The sequence below is a fragment of the Eublepharis macularius genome, chromosome 8, assembly GCF_028583425.1.
Source record: "Eublepharis macularius isolate TG4126 chromosome 8, MPM_Emac_v1.0, whole genome shotgun sequence".
NCBI classification, from domain to species: Eukaryota; Metazoa; Chordata; class Lepidosauria; order Squamata; family Eublepharidae; genus Eublepharis; species Eublepharis macularius.
Genome location: NC_072797.1, coordinates 14,792,842 through 14,813,056, shown reverse-complemented (window position 1 = coordinate 14,813,056; position 20,215 = coordinate 14,792,842). Strand labels below are relative to the sequence as shown.

Here is a 20,215-nt window from a genome sequence, read left to right as displayed (position 1 = left end):
GAGCCCCCAAGACCAGTGGGCCGAAGGTTAAGGACTCCTCCACTATCTTGGTACTCTGAGGAACCTGCTACAACCTAGGTAAAGTTTCCTTAGCTGAGTTAGATCAACACGGTTTTAATCTGAGAGACTGTCTGCTGCGTGATAGTGTGCTCTTCCCTAGTGTGCCAACCACATTTGGAATCCACCCACCATTTCCCCCTTTTTTTATAATAAGCTTTCTATAAAGATATTTTTTGGCTTCCTTAGTACAATACATTTCTCTGGGAGATTTCTCTGAATCTCTTCCTTACATGCCACATCGCCTGGGCACTACATGGTTTGCAAGAAGGGATTTTCCAGAGTTTCTGCCCAGTTACTTTGTTATTTTGCTAGGACTGAGCTGAAAGGGCAACTTATTAGTGGGTGCGTCTAGATGTTCTCAGGAGGGACTGAATGGCGGCAGCCGATTACCAGGGTGTTTTCCAGGGAAACCTTGGTCTAAGAGAGCTCCCAGCAAGGAAAGTCATCCCCTCCACCTTCCTAACCATAACACATGAAACTGCCTTATACTGAATCAGACTCTTGGTCCATCAAGGTCAGTATTGTCTACTCAGACTGGCAGCTGCTCTCCAGGGTCTCAGGTTGAGGTCTTTCACATCACTTGATCCTTTTCTTTAACTGGAGATCCTGGGGGTTGAACCAGGGACCTTCTGTATGCTGAGCAGATGCTCTGCCACTGACCTACAGCCCCTCTCTAAGATGTAAGTCAGTAGCATGATGTTGAAGTAGCATAATACTTCATGCCCTGCAAGATGCTATTCCAACAACCCTACCAAACCTGCCCAACCCCAGGAAAATCACAGTATAGTGTCATATTCTCCTCCTCTAATTTCCTCCTGCCTGCTTGTACGCAGATATAGAAATCACCAATCAACGTGGTTCTACTAACCTGAAGCCTTCCATCCAATGTTCTCTGAATTGTAACACATTTGCTAGGATGAGATCCATTAGTTGTTATAGCTGTGATCAAAGAATCCAATTCATCTTTTTTCTCCTTCAGCTTTTTCACTAAGCTTTCGATTGCTCGTTTCGCAAACGTTTCACTCTCCCCTCCTTGTCGATGGCACATCAGACTGTGAACAATGCTCAAACAAGCATCGTTACTTGTTGGCGTGTTAGTTATTGACATACTGTCCATTTGATATAGCTTTTATCTCCAGACTAAATAGCAAAACTGATAGCAAAAAGGGGGGGGTGTGAGAAAGTGGTTCCAGGGTACACGCACCTAGAAGGGGAAAAAACACAAGCTTTACAAGCGGCCACAAAACACAGGTTATTGTTCGGACCATATCCTTCAATATCTCTGTACATTAACTTTATTGTACCCCATTTTTCCTTGAACATTTTAGTGCACTAATTCTATTTTAACATTTAACCTATTCCCATTCTCCTGAAGACCTGTATCAGCCTTGCCAAAAACATCCTTACTTGTATGTTAAATGTGTACATTGTCCTTTCGCTAAGTAGCTCGCAGGGCATACAATGGGTTGCTAGTGCAGAATGCTGGGGCGAGGAGACTGTTGGTCAGGGCCAGCTGTTGGGAACACGTGATCCCAATATGGTAACAACTACACTGGCTACTCATCTGCTCCCGAGCCCAAATCAATGTGCTGGTTCTATCCTTTAAAGCCCTACACGGCTTGGGACCAGGCTATCTGAACGACCGTCTTCTCGCGTACTTTCCTGTCTGGGAGTTGAGATCACAGGATGGCACATCCTGACTGTGCCATCAACCAAAGAAGCTTGGTGGGTGGATACCTTTTTGGTGGCAGCCCCACAACTGAAAAAACAATCTCCCCTAGGAGGTGTGTTTGGCCCCCTCATTCTCTAGCTTCAGGAGGCAGCTGGAGATTGTTTTATTTAGAACTGCATTTTAATGTATTTCTAGCTGCACTTCAATTATGTTTTTAACAGCTTTTTTATATTTTCATTGTAAGCCACCTTGAGCACCTTTGGAGGAAATAAATATTCTAAATAAATAAATATCAATAAATATTCTAAATAAAACAAATAAAAATTCTGTTATGACTTGCTGTAGAGCTAGAGCACAAACAGCCCCGCCTCACTCTTGCCTTTGCCAACAAATATCATCATAAAATAAAGGCATGTTATTACCTACACAGTGACATGAATCTCCGACCACCGTCAACTGCCAATATGTGATGCTGCTATATTCTGAGGCGGCCCTCTGTCTATCAAGGTCTGTATTGTCTATGCAGATTGGAAGAGGCTCTCCAGGCACAGTGCTTGCTACCTGATTAAACCAGAGGTGCCAGGGATTGAACCTGGGACCTTCTGCATGCAGAGCAGATATTCTGCCACTAATGGACCCCTCCCCAGGAATTAAATTTTGGAGCATGGGGAGTTACTGAAGATCAAAAGTTGCAAAATTTGTAAAAAGGAGCAACTACCCACTTCCTCTCCTCCAACATGACCAACTACTTTTAAGACAACGAATCACACAGTAAATTCACCACAAAGATATAATTACTATCCATTAAAGATGTTCACATTAAATCCTATCCTTATTAAATGAATTACTGAACCGTAGTAATTTAAGAAGCAAAGCGTGAATAATATTCTATAAATTGTTTCAGTTATTCACAATGAAGATATGCCTATCTAGTCAAGGCAGCTGGGCATGTATGTGCTGGAGCACTCACAAAAGTTCATGAGCTGCTTTGTTTGCGCAGAGACACTACAATTACTCTACCTATGCAGATTTTTACACCGAAAAGTTAGGAATTAAATTAAATTTGTGGCTGGAGGGGTTTACTGAAGATCAAAGATGGCAAGATTTGAAAGAAGTAGAAAATAACTTATTTTCCTCTTTTATTAGCATAAACCCACTCACAGCTGGAGTGGAGGAGGATAAAATGGGTGAGGACCAAAAAAAAAAAAGTGGAGAAACTGAACACCAGAAAAGAAATTCCAGATGTGAGGAGATTCAAATATATTAATTTAGTGTCAGTTAGTCTTTCCAACTCTTACTCATTGTACATCCAAAATATTTCTACCATTATTAACAGAACCATTTCAAGTAAGAGAAACGAAAAAGTAAACATCAAGATACACAGCAGCAAAGCAGGTTGGACCAAAAACATGCACCAGTGCTGTAATTGCTCAGAAAGATTTTCAGGGTAAAGCAAAAGGCCAGATGAGGAAACAGAACAAGTGGCGGTACAACATGGCCATACCTTTTCAGTCAGGAAAGACGTGGTTGTTACAAAAAACGTATGGCTGCCACCAAAGGCAACAACTGCAAAGCTCCCCTCCCTGTCACACGCGCAGCAGACCTTCCTTCATGGGGCTGGTGCCATTCTTTCAAGCAAACGGTTGGCGCAAGGGAAGCAGAATACGTTTTACAGAACTGGAGGGAGGGGGAACTCTGAGTGCGATTATCAGGAAAATTCTACTTCTGGACTCTCATCCAAGGACAAGACCCCTGAGATGTTTCCAGCTTTTTCTTCTTCTTCACTTTGTTACAGCTGGGGAGAAGGAGTACCTCTGAGCTTGTCCAGAGCAGCAGTGGGTGGAGGGGCTATGCAACATTTTTACCCACAGGACTACTGAAAATCCTCCTCCTCAACCTCCTTCTCCCCCACAGAGGAAAAGATACAAATGTGAAAGCATTTTGGAATAAATTTTTATTGGGAAAAGGCCACCCTCTACCACAGCCCGTCATATCTGGAAGCTCCTGTGGGTTCAACAAAATAAAACTGCAATACCCATCAGGAGACATTTCAAATGTGTCCATCATTTCCTGTTTGATCCTCTTCGCCTGTGCAAAATAGTAAAGAGTCCAGTAGCACCTTTAAGACTAACCAACTTTACTGTAGGATAAGCTTTCGAGAACCATAGCTCTCTTTGTCAGATGCATCTGACAAAGAGAGCTGTGGTTCTCAAAAGCTTATCCTACTATATAAAAGGCTAACCATGTTCCAAACAACTCACTTCCTACCCCTGGTGTGCCTCCAGAGGGTGCTGCTGTGGAAGGAAGCCCAGAAGAGGCAGCTTGTCCCTCCAGAGAGCACGCCAGAGTCAGAAGCCCAGGCTGGGATCAGGCGATTAACAGGCGGCAATAACTGCCCCAGCCTTCACCCAGCTGGGATCAGGATAGGAGCAGGTAACAATGCTCGCCCCCCAACTTCACCCAGCTAGGATTGGGAGCGGAGCAGGTGACAATACCCACCCCTGCCTTCAACCAGCTGGGATCAGGAGTAGAGCAGGTGGCAATGCCCACTTGCCGCATTCACTCAGCTGGGATCAGGTGTGGAGCAGGTGGCAATGTCCAACCCCGCCTTCACGCAGCTGGGATCAGTCATGGAGGAGGCGCCAATGGCAGCCTGCCTGCCTGCCCCTTTCTAGAGCCCTTTGTATTTTTTCCCACAACGGGGTTTGTTACTAGTGCTACAACAAATCTGGTTAGTCTTAAAGGTGCTCCCGGACTCTTTACTATTTTGCAACTACAGACTAACACGGCTAACTCCTCTGGATCTTTCCCCTAGGATACACTAGCCTCTTTTCTGCAAAAGGACAAATCACATTTGTACAAAATCCAGGTTCTGGCCAAATGGTGTGGTGAGTGCTGGTCAGCACCAACAATCTCTTTAGGGGTATGACATCAACATGTGTGCCCTTCCCCTGGAAGCTGGGAAAAAGCATGATGTTATTTTACTTCTCATAAATCCCTTTGTTCAATATCTCAAGTGAAACCGTTTCACAATCCTGATAAGCAGTTCCAATTTACTCAGTTATTCTGCAATAGTATTACTTTGTACTTCTCTTCCTTTCAAGCCTAATCTTCCAATTACACTACATTTAACATTCAGGATAGCCGGGAAGTTAGGAACTCAGTTCCAAGAAAACATCAGTAACATACAAATGTTTTGTTGAATCACGGCTTCATCATCAAGCCTTTTTTCCTGCACGTATAACTTGTTGGTCCCTAACAACTGCCAGTTCTAGCTCACCACTGTATTCATTTGCTATGGGGCTATATTGGTTTGAAAAAAGGGCCACGGAATTCAAAACAGATGGCAGATCTTCCAATGAACAGTGCTGTGCTGGTGCAGCGTGCTGCCTCTCTTCGTTCCTCGGGACATTTCTGGCCCCGAAGATCATCTGAACAACTAAGTGATGGCAACGGCAAGCATGCATTACAGAGATTAAGCTGCGCATGCTGTAAGGGTCATTACAGCCTCTGCACAGCTTGCACCAGTATGTTCCCTATATTCTGGTATTTACAACAATGTGAAAGTTCACAGTTCTTCAAATAAGTCCACTGTCCCATTTCCTTACGAGCCTCTGGGTCTGCAAAGAGGCAGCCTAGACAGATCGTAAGTTTTGTGTGTGTGGGGGGGGATAACCCTTTCCTGTTTCTTTAGAGCCCAATACCCCTTTCCTGTTTCCACTTCTCTGCCAGACCGGCATCATACCCTCGCCTAGCTTCCAGGTGGCCCCTTGTGTGCCTATTTCAAGGGAATTCATTCCAACACCCTAGTTTGTTTTGGGAAGGCACGATTTCTGTTTTCAACAGAGACCAACTCCTATCCCTCTGACCCAGTATGGCACCCTTCTACATGTCAATATATCCCACTTTACAAACAGATAACACTGGAAAGTATATACAGACTACAATAAACTCTGGTGGTGGTAGATATAGGGCGAAGAGGAGTGAAGTGGGTTTTGCCCTCCCTCATCACTTGACAGGAAGCAGATCCCCCATCACTTGACAGAGTCCTCACTTGACAGGAAGCAGATCTTCAGGAGGGTGCTCTATTCTCTCAAGAGCTCTCTGGAAAACTCCTAGCAGCAGAGAGCCACGTCCAGCCACAGCTTTTAGGTAACTGAAACACCCTATGAATTAGTTTCCTTGCCTGCAGCAACAGCCCCTGGAGTTGAGTTACAATTGAAAACCTCCTTCCTCTGTTCAGTTTTGAAGCTATCGTTGAGGAAGGTGCTTGTCTTAGCACATTATTTTCACTCCCCCATACTGGGTCCAGGACCTAAGGGGTGCGTGCAAGAGGAAGCGCATGCGCACACACACACAGAGCAACATGGATGTGCAATTCTCAGCCTCCAGTATTTAGTCTTCTCATGAGGCAGCAGGGGGTCCTTGTACCCCCCTGCTATGTTTCACCCAAAGGATACTAGGGCTCCATCTTGGGGACAAACCCTTACCCTCCCAGTCTATTCCTCACTTTCCACACAGGCAGAAGACACATTACCAACAGATGGATTATAAAAATTGGGCACAGGCCCAGGAATCTAAAGACTGCTTCTCATGAAGCCTCTACTCCATTTGGTAAGCCGCTCCATGAGTCCTGAAATCTATCCTACATAGTAATAAGCTAGTAGCTGAAACTGCAATCCATCTGTATGTTGAAGAGTTAGAAAAAGGAGATAAACACGTTGGTCTTTAAGGTGCTATTGGTCCTGGTTCTTGCCCTTTGACTGCAGACCAACACAGCTGCCCATGTGAAACTGGCTTCCAACTTGACTTCCATGTTCTTAGTAGCTTTGGCCTACCCTGTCTTCCTTCCATCAGGCAGCCACTACTTCCATAACCACTACCTCTTCCCACTGCACTGTACTCTGTCTCCTTTCCTAATCCAACGAATGTGGCCATGATCCAATGGCCCCAGCTTCACTACCACTTGCCCCTGCCCCCACTGTTTTGTAACAATGCGACCAGATTCCCCTAGCAGCATCAGCATTCCCCTTGCTGCTGCAGAAGTGGCCTTTGGCCACAGATCCAAGATGGATAAACCGACATTCAGGCAATGATATGCTGTTTTGCAACGGCTGATTCAGCTGACTTGTCAGGTGGGGGGAGGAGTGTTGCATCTCTAGTTTGGGGGATGGCTCACAGGGCATACGGTCATCGTGTGGCCCTTCTGCTTGATGCTAACTGCAAATGTGGCTCTCTCAGAGCCCTGAAGAGAATATCGCTATGTTAATTAGAGTGTTGCAAGCGGTGTATTGGCTGAGGAAGAAGAAAAGGCGAGAGAGCACACCACCTAGCAACTGTTAATCTGAAGCAATCGGCAGAGTAAAAGTTCAGGCTGAACAATAAGGGCCAATATACTGCAAATCGGGGAGGGGGGGAGAGAAGAAAATATTGTAAACTATTTCAAGCACCTCACAATCAAAAAGCGGGATATAAATTTAATAAATAAATGATGTTGCAAAGGGGGAGCTGGCAGTGGCTTGTTAGTGAAGCACTAGTATTGTATGCAGAACGAAGTTCAATCCCTGACCTCTCCGACTAAAAGGGTCTCACTGCCACAGGTGTCATAAAATATCCTTGAGAGTCAGTGTTGTGAAGTGATCAGAGCACTTGAAAAGAGTGACCTGGGCTCAAATCTCTGCTCTACCATGACTGAAGTCGCCCAGTGAGCTTCCCCAGACTCATTCCCAAACGCGAAGTTGTTGCGAGGATGAGATAAAGGAAGAGAGAACCAACCACACGCGCTGCTCTGATCTCCTTGAAGGAAAGGGAGAATTAAAATAATAGATTTTACTCATCCGGTCTTCCTTGGGCTTTCACCTCTGCAGCTCTTAGGGTGCTGAGACTAAATCCAGCCCATCATCTTCCCTCTTTCTAAGCTTCTAATGATTCTTTCCACGGCCTCTAAGTGTTATAGGAGGAAAATGCACACAGACACGCACTCATAGATATGTTTAACATTATATGCATAAATCATGCTGAAAACACAGCTGGCTGTGTTGAATATGCTAAGAATTGGCATCTTCTGATACACTATCAAGAAAATCTATACAGACAAATGAAATTGTCAGTGGAAAAATTCAACACTGATTTAAAGAACGTATACAACTACTGAAATATTGGATAAACACTGAAGAAATGCTCGAACAAAATGAAGTTACAGTATTAATAATAAACTCATAGAAATGTTAATGCTTAACCACTGAAAGCATAGCTATTAAATCCCACCATCTTCATCAATGACACCAACTACAATAAATTTCAAGACCAGGACGTCTGAAGTAGCACAGCTGCTCGCGTTTGGTGAGTGGGCTGTCCCTTTAAGGACGTGTGGAAATGGCCTTTAAAAAGGAAACGCGAGTTGGAAAAGCAGGAAAATACATTTCTATTCCAGCCTACAAAGGAAAATGAAGTACGGAAAAGACAAACCCATTTTTTAAAAACTGGAAGCATAACCTGCCCTTGCTATATACTGGTAAATTTCTCAACGGTGACCTGACTGAAATAACTAAATATGAGAAATGTTTGGATGACAGTCTTAGTATTTAATTCTGATCTTCTAAAATAATGTGTTTGTTATGTGCTGTCAAGTTGCCTCTGACTTATGGCGACCCTATGAATGAAAGACCTCCAAAACGTCCTCTCGTTAACAACTTGCTCAGATTTAAATAATATCTTTACAATTGTTATGTGAGTGCTTAATGCTCAGATATTATATATTAATCACTAACAAAGGCCTTAATACTGACCCACTGAAGTTATTTCCAGTGCCTTCAGACAGCTGCAGCCTCACCTCAGTATGGTAAACAATATAATTTAGTTGCCATTTTCAAAAGGGATGAAAACATGCGTATTAATTCATGCTTGTAAACAGCCTATGGCAAGTATCAATTGCCTCCAGGTGATCAGACAAGGAAGCTTTCATAAACTGGAAACACTGGCTGTTCTTTTCTTTTGAAATGTTGATGTACCCAAATGTTTAATAATGTAATCCTATGCATGCTTACTCAAGAAAGCTGGCACACAATTGAGAACTTTAAGGGGTGAGGCACGAAAAGGCCCTTGGAGGTGAGCTAGTAAAAATGGTTTAGGTGCAAACAACTTACATGGACTTAACTTCAAGGCTGTATTAATCTGAAATTATCGTATAAACAATAATAGCTTAACAAGGTAAAGGTTACATTCAGAGTCTGAAAAGTTTACTACTTTCCACTATATATGACTTGTAATTACATCCACCAATGTCAAAAATATTTTTTCAGCATGGGCTTAATGAAGATAAACCCAGACCTTTTTTTGCTCAATTATTTAAATCCTTATTTAGATTGCTGATTTAAAGCCCATTTAATTAAAGCCAGTTTGAAGGTACAGCAGATTTGGGTATGTCAAATCGGTTTCTTGTCACCTCGTAAGACCTTCTCTTCTCTGCAGCAATCAGAACATCTCGCTGCTTACACGTAACAAGTGGCTCAAGTGTTTCCTGGGACTGCAGAAAAAGAATCCTGAAAACAAGAGTATAACACATGTCCCAACATGTGTGCCAAATACTACAGCAGTCCAAGGAAAATCCCAATCCAAAATGTGATTCTTCTACGCACTCAGATACTCCCTCCCCTTCGGGAACTGTGAGCACATGACTTCTTAAAAAAACTTTTTATCTTTTTAAAACCTGGAATCAGTTTGTTTAAAAAAAAAACCTGAATAGAATATATCTGACTTGATAGCTTGTCAAGACTCTTCAAATGATTTGCATAAAGTCATCATGATTATCTAAAACCAGCAGACAATAGATTAAGCATCCAAAACCTGCCTGAGAGCCACTACTATCAGATAATCATCTGATAAAAATTCAATAAGGAGAGGCCCTGGGAAGCAGGTTGCATAGCAACTACTGAAAAAGTCCTATTTCTTGTAGCCTTACTTGTGAAGGAAGGCGCATTTTAAGAAAGACTTCTTCAGGTAATTCTCAAGCCTCCTGGGGAACACGTTATTTACAAGCTATGTGCAAAGGATGGGTAATATTACAGATTACTTCAGGAAGCAAGTACTTCTTCAAGAAATGTTACTAAGATTTAAAAATAAATGGGCATTACTCCCTCAGTTTATTGCAGTTCAAGACACAAGAGCCCCAGAAAGTCTAACAAAGAAGATTCACGTATATGCAAAACTGTCTGTTGGTTAGAAAGTTACACCGTGCAAAAACCGAAGTGATAATTAATAGGGAGCCAAGGCCAACTGTAAGCAAATAGCAGGAATCTAATCAGCATAAGTAGTGCTGTTCTGCTTGAACTGCTGTGCACAGATTTGGATTTCCTAATGGGACAAGTGAGAGAAATTCACTATTTCAATGAACTGTCAAAGAGCAAGCCTCAGATCACACAGAGAAGGATAAAGTAGCAAATAAAGAGCAATTTGTGGTCAGCCTTGCTCCAAAGCTCCCAGTCCCTCAAAGAGCAAACATACGCACAATTTACTGTGGATGAGAAGCAAGCATGGTTTAATCATCAAAACAGAAGGATAATGAAAAGGGAGCACATACAGAAAAGCTAATATAAAGGAGATATTTCACCAGAGCAATATAAATACCTTAATATAAGAGAGTACAAGTCAGAAGCAAAACAAAATCCCCTACACTGTGAATACAGACAAGAATCACTCGCAACAGTAACAGGCATTCTATTTAACAAGAAAAGAAGAGAGAATGACAAGGAAAAGCGGAAAGGTCAAATTGGAGGACAGTAGGAGAGCTTACTCCATGCAGCAGTGGGGGGAAATTAGGATGTTCTTAGAAGAAATTCAGATGCTAATCCAAAGCGTCCTCTCAAAATGGCATGAAACAAAAAGCATCAAGTGGGTCTCACCTGCTTGGTCTGAAGGTTCAGAACTGAGCCTTGGGCTCTCAGACCAACACTTTCCATTTAGGAAGGATTTTAAGAACTGCATCTGTGGGCCAAGCTACAAGTGACGAATGACACTTGAACAGCAAGTGGATTAAGTGGAGGGCAAGTGAACAGGGAGAAATACACTTGCCGTTCAAGTGTCATTCGTCACTTGTAGCTTCACCCTGTATCAGGGAATTTTAAACCCAGCTGGAAAAAAGGGGGGGGAGTCCATAAGACTCAAAAAACCTCATAAATCAAAAGGAACTGATCTAAAGGAAACAGTCCTTCCCATGTCCTTCAAGAGACTTTATCAATCCCCTCCTTCTAGGTAATCTCTAGTACTTATATAATGGAAAAGACCTTTCCTGAATGCCAACCTTGATCTGGTAAAGAAGGATAGCTGTGTCTATTAGGCATGAGATGTTTGCAATGTTATTGGTGGTGGAGAGGGCCTCAAGTCATCGCTGATTTATGGTGACCCCAGTGGGGTTTTCAAGGCAAGAGACTAACAGAGGTGGTTTGCCATTGCCTGCCTCTACAACCCTGGTCTTCACTGGAGGTCTCCCATCCAATCACTAGCCAAGGCCAACCTTGCTTAGCTTCTGAGATCGGATGGGATCAGGCTCACCTGGGCTATCCCGGTCAGTGCTTACAATGTTATTATCCACCTCTATTTGCTGTCCCTGTTCAAAGATGTTTCCTCTTTATCCTATATTATGCCATTTAACAAACTTCCCAATCCCACATTCATACAAAATAGCATACTAAAAAGTCATATCTTAAGCAAAGTGCTTAACAATTTTTCTCAGGGATGGAATTTTTCCATTCTATCAAAATGTCCACCAAGATGGAAATACAAATTAATAATACTGAATAAAGATCAGAGGGGTGGTGCGAGAGAATAGTCACATACTCCAACAGTAAGCCCTATGAGAATGGGGAAAAAATGTTTGTTTGCAGAAAATACATCCCTACGTTTTATAGGTATAATCCATACCTCTACAGATGAAAAAAAAATACTCCACTATAATGACTAGCTCATTGTCGCTTATAAAACTGTCTTTCACATGTGGACTGCACAGCTACCATTAGGACTCCCTTAACCCAATGACGCATTAGCTTTAACAGTGGATTGGGAAAGATTTTGTGATACAGAAAGACAATGGATTTTTCATCCCTGACCTTTAACAAACTGGGGATGAAAGGCAACAACCAATTCAGCCTATAAATGTTTGAAAGGTGGGCTATAAACAAAATAAAACAAGATGGCACCCCAAAGCTAAATCAGTGGTGTATTATTCTGTAATACCATTCAGCAAACAAGTGCTTTAACAGAAATAACACGCATGCATTTTGCATACTATCATCATCATACAAATGTTAGCACCTTTTTATTGTTTCACAATTCTCATGAACTTTTACGTAGCAGCTCTTCAAACAAAATTCATCTAATTTATTAGCACTCATCATTACCTCATAGTCAACTTTTTTCCTTCAAGCCACAAAATATTTTATACAAAGTTTCTTTCTGACCATCAGACACCTTCCTTTCGTGGAAACCTATCCTAACTTCTTCCTCCTCTATTTAACATCTGGATGAAGAAAATGGCATATCCAGACATACACAATTATAATTTATTTTAAATTCAACAGCACCTTTTAAGACGAATATTTAGCGCAATGTAAACTTCTGTACATTACAGCTTACTTCATGGTCTCTACTTTAGCATCTGAAATAGTGATCTCCAAAACATAAGCCATATTAAAATTTGAAGAACTACAACAGCTATCCGAACATATCCAAATAGCCACAAACATAAACAGCCACATCACAGAAGGAGCTGTATGATTACAGTTCATAATAAACAGTGAATCTTGCAGCATCCAAGTGACATAATTTTTGTGGCACAGGCACTAGAGCCCACTATACCAGATACAAAAGAAGCTTCTGCCACAACAAATATTTTCATCTTTAAAATTCCCAAAGACTCAGAATGCCTGTATCAAATTCGTAAGAGGGACAGCTAGCCCGCTGTAGCAAAACACAACAGTCTGGTGGCGACTTAAAAAACAAACAGACGTGTTGTGGAAGGAGCATTTGATGGAAGTCAACTCAGATCCACAACAGCAGTGTAATCCTAACACGTTTACTTAGAATTAAGTCCCACCACATTCAAAGGGGCTTATTCTCAAATCAATGCAATCCTACTCAACAAACAAACAGAAAGACCCTTGCAGCACCTTAATCAGCAAATTCTTATCCTAGCATAATCTCTTGTTGATCAGAGCCCAGCCTGCATAAGATGGCCTGTTACATCTTTAAGATGCCACCACACAGGCAGGAGCACTGTTGTATTTGTAATGTTTATAAACCTGCATTCTCCCCAGAAAACTAGGACCCAAGGCAGGCAATAGTATAAAAGCACAATTCTAAACAAAAGATTTACTCTGGATTGTAGCAAAACATTTGCTGCTTTTAGGTTTCTAATAGTACCAAAATGTATGTGAAGCCTTTGAATATTAAATCACACAGATCTTCCTAAAATTATCAGATTCCCCCCTGCATCTTACTAGGGAATACATGCCAGGCACTTGCACCACCTTTTCCCGTCACGGCTTTCTCCGCTCCCACATGACCTCCCCCATATTACCGAACCTGCAAAGCCAGAACAGGAGTAATGAATTTATAGAGCACCTTAAAGACCAATCAGTTTTTATTCTAATGTAAATTAGAACTTGCTCTGTCAGAGTGACTGCAGTGCAGGCTTAATTCAATGGGGCTTATTCTCAAATCAGTGTACGCTGCTGTACCTGCAGCATAACAGTCAAAACAACAGACTTAGAGTGAGGCTGCGTAGGATTGCACTTTAGATCAGTTAGGTCACCAAACAGGCAGCAGCACTAATGAATTCCAGAATACTGCAGTCAAAATAAATGTTTTGGAACACCTTACAGATCAACAAGTTAGTATCCTAGCACAAACTTGTCTGGATTAGAACCTAATTTGCAATTCTCCTCTCATCCTCTGCCTGGATTACAAAGACTCCCACGTTTGTATCTGATGAAAGGAGCTTTGACTCTGCAAAGCTCATACCCTGGAAATCTAGTAAGTCTCTAAGGTGCTACTGGACCCAAATCTTGCTCTTCAACTTTGCACAGTAACTCTAGCCCATTGTGCGGTATCTGAAGGGAGCTTTGATTCTCAAAGTTTATACCCTGAAAATCTTGTCGGTCTCGACGGTGCCACTGGACTGAAATCATGCTGTTCTACCGCAGACCCACAGGGCTACCTACCTGAAACTATCTCCAGCCCAGAGTTACTGGAGATAAAGTCCACTGAAATTAACACATTTAGACTGAAGCACGTCTGCATAGAGCAGCACTGTAAACCTGTTAGGATTCTGACAGATTTATTTTTATTTATAGGATTGCCTTGCTCACTGAGGCAAGGCTGATTACACAGCATGAGCCAGTACAGTTCATTTCAAAGACATTTCAATAAACAATACAATAAGGTATATAAATGCAATGTAGCAGGTGAGGGGAGCAGCCAAAAAAAAACCCCATGAAGTTTTGAATTCCATGTTCTCTGCTATGTCCATCTCCTTGCATCTAAGGGTACACATACAACGCAAGCCTAAACAGAGTTAATCCGGTTTAAACCCACTAGATTTGACTGTTATGCTGCAGTTGCACTGATCTGAGAGTAAACACTATTGAATTCAGCCTAAACTGCAGTCACTCTGACAGAGACATTAATTTGGCTTATTTTTTATTATTTATTTTATTTATGTTATTTAGAGTGTTCATTTCTCACTGAGACTCAAGGCGAATTACACAGTGCGAGTCAGTACAGTCAACATCGAAGATATTTCAATAAACAACATAACAGAGTACATAAATCCACACCCACAAAGATTTAAAACCAGCAGAGATCCAACACAGAGTCAAAGAGATGCAGAAACAGAGCATAAACAAGCCTAAGCCTGGCATATTTAACAACACAGAAACTACCCAGTACAGAGCTTAGGCTTGCACCAAGCAATTTTTGCAATTCTTTTTTCCAGGGCAGCTGCAATTTAAATGGGGGAGACCAGAACGAGAAGGGTCCACCGATGCCAATGTTGCAAAAGACTTTATAACCAGAAAACAGATTTCCAGGCCAACTTAGGGCAGTCTTGCAGATTTCACTGAGTTTAGACTCCACTCGCCTTCAGCCTGGCGAGCAGCATTAAATCATGCTGCAGAGGTGGGGGAAACGGGTAGGGGGCGGGGGGGCTTTTAAAAAAAAACTTTCCATTTTGCAAACTGATTGCGACAAGGAGAGCCCGTCCGTTTGGGAGCCCGACATGGGATCTTGGCCTTAAAGGCGCTACTGGACCCAGACCTTGTTCTCGGGCCGCCCATAAGTCTTCCGAAGGGGGTCCCAGGCTGCTCAAATTTGGGAAATTCCTGGAGATTTGGGGGATGGCGCCTGGAAAGGGTAAGGTTTGGGGACAGGAGGGACCTCAATGGGGTATAATACCATAAAGTCCGTCCTCCAAAACAACGGATCTCTGAGGTCTGGAGATCAGCTGTCATTCCGGGAGATCTCCAGCCCCCACCTGGAGGTTGGCAACACTACGAGTGACAGGATGAAGAGACTCACCGAGGAAAGAGGGACCCGCGGAGGCTGGCGGAGGCCCGTCCCGAGAGCGGGCGCGCGAGGCGGGACTGGGCTCCGAAGGCCGGAGAGGGAGGCTGAGGGGGCGTTCTCTGGACCTGGGCCGGGGCCCCGCGCGGGGCTGCGGCCTGCTCCCTGCGCCCTTCTCGGCCCCGCTCGCTTCGCCTTCTCAGAGGGAGCCCGGGAGGGGGAGGCCGCGACCCTCCGGCCGCTACGGGAGGGAAGCAACGGGGCTTCGGCCGCCTCCTCCGCCGCAGGGACGGCGTTATTGTGACTCCCGCCCGCCTCGGCCTCAGCAGCTGCAGACACGTCCAGTCAGGAGGCCCCGCGCATGCGCCGCATCCGGGTCTCCGCCTCGCTCCGGCCGGCCGTTCTCCCTCGGCGCATGCCCAGTCGGTGGGAATCACGCGACGACAGGCCTGAACAGGGGGGTGGAGCTGCGTCGCTCAGCCCGAGCGAAGAGTTTGGATTCTTGAGAATGAGGCCGGAGGGCGCGATAAGCAACCGATCTGTGTTTTGGCTTTGGAAAGTTTGGTTTTTTGGTTGTTGCCTACATCGAGGGGTATAAGAATAGAGTGGGAGGGTGTTTACTGTCAGACGCTGTTGAATTGCAGGTTAATAAACAGGAGTCCTGAGAAACGTGAGAGCCATGTAGTCTAGTGGTTAGAGTGTGAGAGAACCAAGTTCGATTCCCCGCTTTACCATGAAAGCTCACTGGGTGACCTTGGGCCATTCTCAGCCTAACCTACCTCACAGGGCTGTTATGAGGATAAAATGGAAGATATGTCAGCTGCCTTGGGACCCAACGGGGGAGAAAAGATGGTGTATAAATAAAGGATTTTTTAAAAAGTTTTTTTCCAAGCCTTTGTGGTCTTCAGGCCACCTTGTTGGGTGCATGAGGCATAGGTTTGCCAACTGCTACAACCTAGCATAAGGTAGCCAGATTTGGGTTGGGAAATTCCTGGAGATTTGGGGGGTGGAACTCGGGGAAGGAATGGACCTCAGCCAAGTATAATTCCATATAATTCCATAGCACCCTCCAAAGCAGCCATTTTCTCTAGGGGAACTGATCTCTGTGGCCTGGAGATCAGCTGTAATTCCGGGAGATCTCCAGCCACCACCAGGAGGCTGGCAACCCTAATTTTACATTGCAGACGAGCTAAGTTTCACCTACTGGCCTTCACCTATAGCAGCCAACATTTCCGCAACAGGAAGGACGGATGAGCCAACTGTTGACTTTTCCATTAGAACAGTTGCTGTAACTGCTTTACTGGTGTTAGAATTTTATATTTTAAAAACTGTAGGCTGACTCTGGTGTTTCAGGATCTAAGCCAGAGGAGGAAAACCGGCCAGTGAATCATACACGTTTTATAGAAACCTCTCCTTACATTGTTAAAAGTTATAATGACCTGTTAATACTTTTTAACAAGTTCATTATTTCACTACAGCAGTTAACTAATTTGTTTCTGTAACCAGTATAAATCCTGTAATGATTAAAGTACCTTGTTTGTTCTTATAAAATCTGTGCTTTTTAATATTGGCTGCTATTTGGTTAGCTAATCAAATCTTTTGTGACCAGTCAGACCAATCTTTGTTACTGAAAGCGGTTGCCATTACTTTGCTGTTACTTAATTTCTTGATTCATGCTCTGGGGGCCAGTATGTACAGGGACTTTCCTGTGGTGGCATCTTGACTCTGGCACCTGCTCCACAAAGCGGCTCTCCAAGCGTTAGGTGACTTCTTTTTACCCCAATGTCTGTTGTTGTTGTTGTTTTTGTGGCAGTTGCTGCTCTCTGCTGGTTTCACTGTCATGCTGATTATAAGGACTGTAAATGTGGTAGTTCTTTTAAACCATTTAGCACTGGTTTTCCTGTATTTTAACTGGGTTGTTTATTTCACATTTTAAATTGCCGTGAAAGCCACAGGCTGAGAATACAACCCTACATTTTAAAAATAAAATACATATATTTGAAAGACTATTAAACCCTGATTAATCGCTCCTTTTGTCCTTTGTCTTTACTCTGAATTTGCAGATTTGGGGAGATATTCTCTGGGTCTCTCAAGGGGTCATGAAACCGTCTATCTTCAACCAAACCATTGGGCCATTAAAATCAGTATTGTCTACTTAGAGCGGAACTACAAGTGACAAAAGGCACAGGTTGGACACTTGTCAGCTTCCCTCAAGTTTTGATGGGAAACGTAGGCAGCTGGGCGGAATGTTGGACAAGTGACAGTTGAAAAGTCCATTGGACAGCAGTCGGAGAGCCAAGCTGCAAGACTAGGATGCCTACATTTCCCATCAAAACTTGAGGGAAGCTGACAAGTGTCCAACCTGTGCCTTTTGTCACTTGTGGTTCCGCTCATAGACTGGCAGCAGCTCTCCAGCGTCTCAGGCTGAGGTCTTTCATATCATCTGAGAGATCCTTTTAACTGGACATTCTGGGGATCGCACCTGGGACCTTCTGCATGCCAGGTAGATGCTCTCTTACAAGGGTTGCCAGGTCCAGGATGGGAAATTCCTGGAGATTTAGGGGGTGGGGCCTGAAGAGGGTGGAGATTGAGGCAGGAAGGGGCCTCTGTAGGGTTTAATTCCATAGAGTTCACCCTTCAAAGCAGCCACTTTCTCCAGGGGAACTGGTCTCTGTTGCTTGGAGATCTCCAGCTATCACCTGGAGGCTGGCAACTCTATCTCCCACTGAGTCACAGCCCCTTGGGAGGGATGAATTCATGTAAGACGAGGAAGATGTTTTTTGTTGTTGGCAGTGCAGCACTATTCCCAGGGCTCATTTCGAGGGGGAACACTCAGAAATGCAGTTCCGGCAGTTCCCCAAAGAGGTCACATATCAGATGGCCCCACCCACCTGACTTGGCCATTTGGGGCCCATTTCGGCCTGGACTGGGGCCGAAACGGCCCGGATTGGGCCTCTGACAGGTGGTGGATCACTCTCCCGCTCAGCAGCGGCCCGATTTTCAGCCCCTTTTCAGCCATTTTCAGCCCCTTTTTGCCATTTTGGGCCCAATTTTGTCCCTGAATGGCCAGGATTGGGTCCAAAACAGCCGGAATAGGTGATGTCAGGGGGTGTGGCATATGCAAATCAGTTATACTAATAACACACTTCTGGTGATGGCAAGAGGCGTGGCATATGCTTTTTTTTAAATTTTATTGGTGAGTACATAAAGTATTATTAAATACACAAATTCCCCGTCTTATCTAAATTATATCAGCCCCCACCCTTTCCCCCCTCCTTATTGACTTCCAACAGCTTTCCAACCCCTAACCCATCTTATTATTTAAATTACTCTTAACTATAATTTTTATAAATCTTATATATATTGTATCACTTATTCTAAGCATATTCAAATTCTTCTATATCTCCAATTTTCTAATATATCAATCTACATTTCACTGTTTAAACTATCTATTTTTAATACAATTTTTTATTACTAATATTAGCTTAGATAAGTTAATAACTAAATTTCCCCATTAATGGTAAAGTTACTTCTCTCTCCCCTTTATAAAGTCACATATTAATAATTCTCAAACTGCCACAGTTCTCTTTTCACATCCCATTTTTTTTCTAAATATTGTTTCAGCTTCTCCCAGTCTGCAATGTATTCTCCTGGATCAAGATCTTTCAATTTTCTTGTCATTTTGTCCATTTCTGCCATGTACAACAATTTGTAAATCCAATCTTCTATAGTTGGTATTTCTTGCACTTTCCATTTCTGCGCGTACAAAAGTCTTGCCGCTGTAATCATGTAAAATAGCAATGTTCTATGCTGCTTTGGAACATCTTCCATTCCCAAGTTCAGTAGCAGCAATTCTGGGTTCTTATTTATTTGGGTTTGCAACACCTCATTAATTATTTTAATTATATCTCCCCAGTATTGCTTATCTACCTCACAAGTCCACCACATATGATACAATGATCCTTTGTGTTTTTTACATTTCCAGCATTTATCTGACATATTTGCATTTCCAAGCGCAATCTTCTTAGGCGTTAAATACCAGAGGCGTGGCATATGCTAATGGGTTATGCTAATGAGTTCCTCCAGCTCTTTTTCTACAAAATGACCCGACTATTCCTATTTACTGCAATCTCTTTCAAGCTTCAAATGAGTAATGAACATATCTGACCATTTCAGTATTTTGGATTGACGGACTTATCAGTTAAATCCGAAACAGAGTTAACACCCTTCTAAGCCCATTAACTTCAATGGATTTAGAAGTATGTAACTGTTTAGGACTGCGTTATCAATTTCTTCTCATATAAAAAAAAGAATTGATCATCTCTTTGACACAGCAACTTATTACATATTAATATTCCGCATGGTTATCAGCGGCTGAAGCTTTAAAAGGAAACTCTTCAAATGACATTGACACTGTAACGTCGCTCTATGATAACATTAAGGCAGGCCATTATAAAATGCTTTTTGACTGGCATCTCATTTTCTACAGACCACAAAGAATTTGCAGAACTAGGCAGTATGGTTGCCAATATTGTGTTCGTTCAGAAGTGGGTTGCATACCTCCAAACAGATGCTTTTCTGCACAACAGTTTACCCAATTAAGTGAATTACAAATGACACAATCCAGTTTAATCTGATACAAGTACAGTACAATCCTAAGTCAGTCTACACACAAATGTTATTATTTTTACTTTTATAAACCTCCTCTGTCACTGAAACCTATGCTTACTCCCTAGTAAATGTATTTAGGATTGCAGCCATATTGTTGGGTCACATCAGTTCTTAGAAACTACCACACCAATGCATATAAATATTCACTTCTAAATGTCACTCAATCTCCCTTCGTTATTGCAAAATGGCTCAGCAAAGACTAGAAAATAAATGTTCAAAATAACTGAACACATACAAATCCAGGGAAACGGAAAACTG

At 42.9% G+C, this 20,215-nt stretch overlaps 1 protein-coding gene across 2 annotated transcripts in view; it reads right to left on the bottom strand.

Moving 5' to 3' along the window:
• Positions 1–15,635, bottom strand: part of SMAD4 (SMAD family member 4) — a 32,442-nt gene extending 16,807 nt beyond the window's left edge. For both annotated transcript variants that reach the window (XM_054986596.1, XM_054986597.1), the window contains exons 1-2: positions 15,302–15,635; positions 929–1,264 (exon numbers count right to left, since the gene is read on the bottom strand). In XM_054986596.1, the coding sequence (XP_054842571.1) occupies positions 929–1,177 (249 nt within the window). In that variant the 5' untranslated portion in view covers positions 1,178–1,264; positions 15,302–15,635. The remainder of the gene's footprint in view (positions 1–928; positions 1,265–15,301) is intronic.
• Between the last annotated feature and the right edge of the window lie 4,580 nt (positions 15,636–20,215).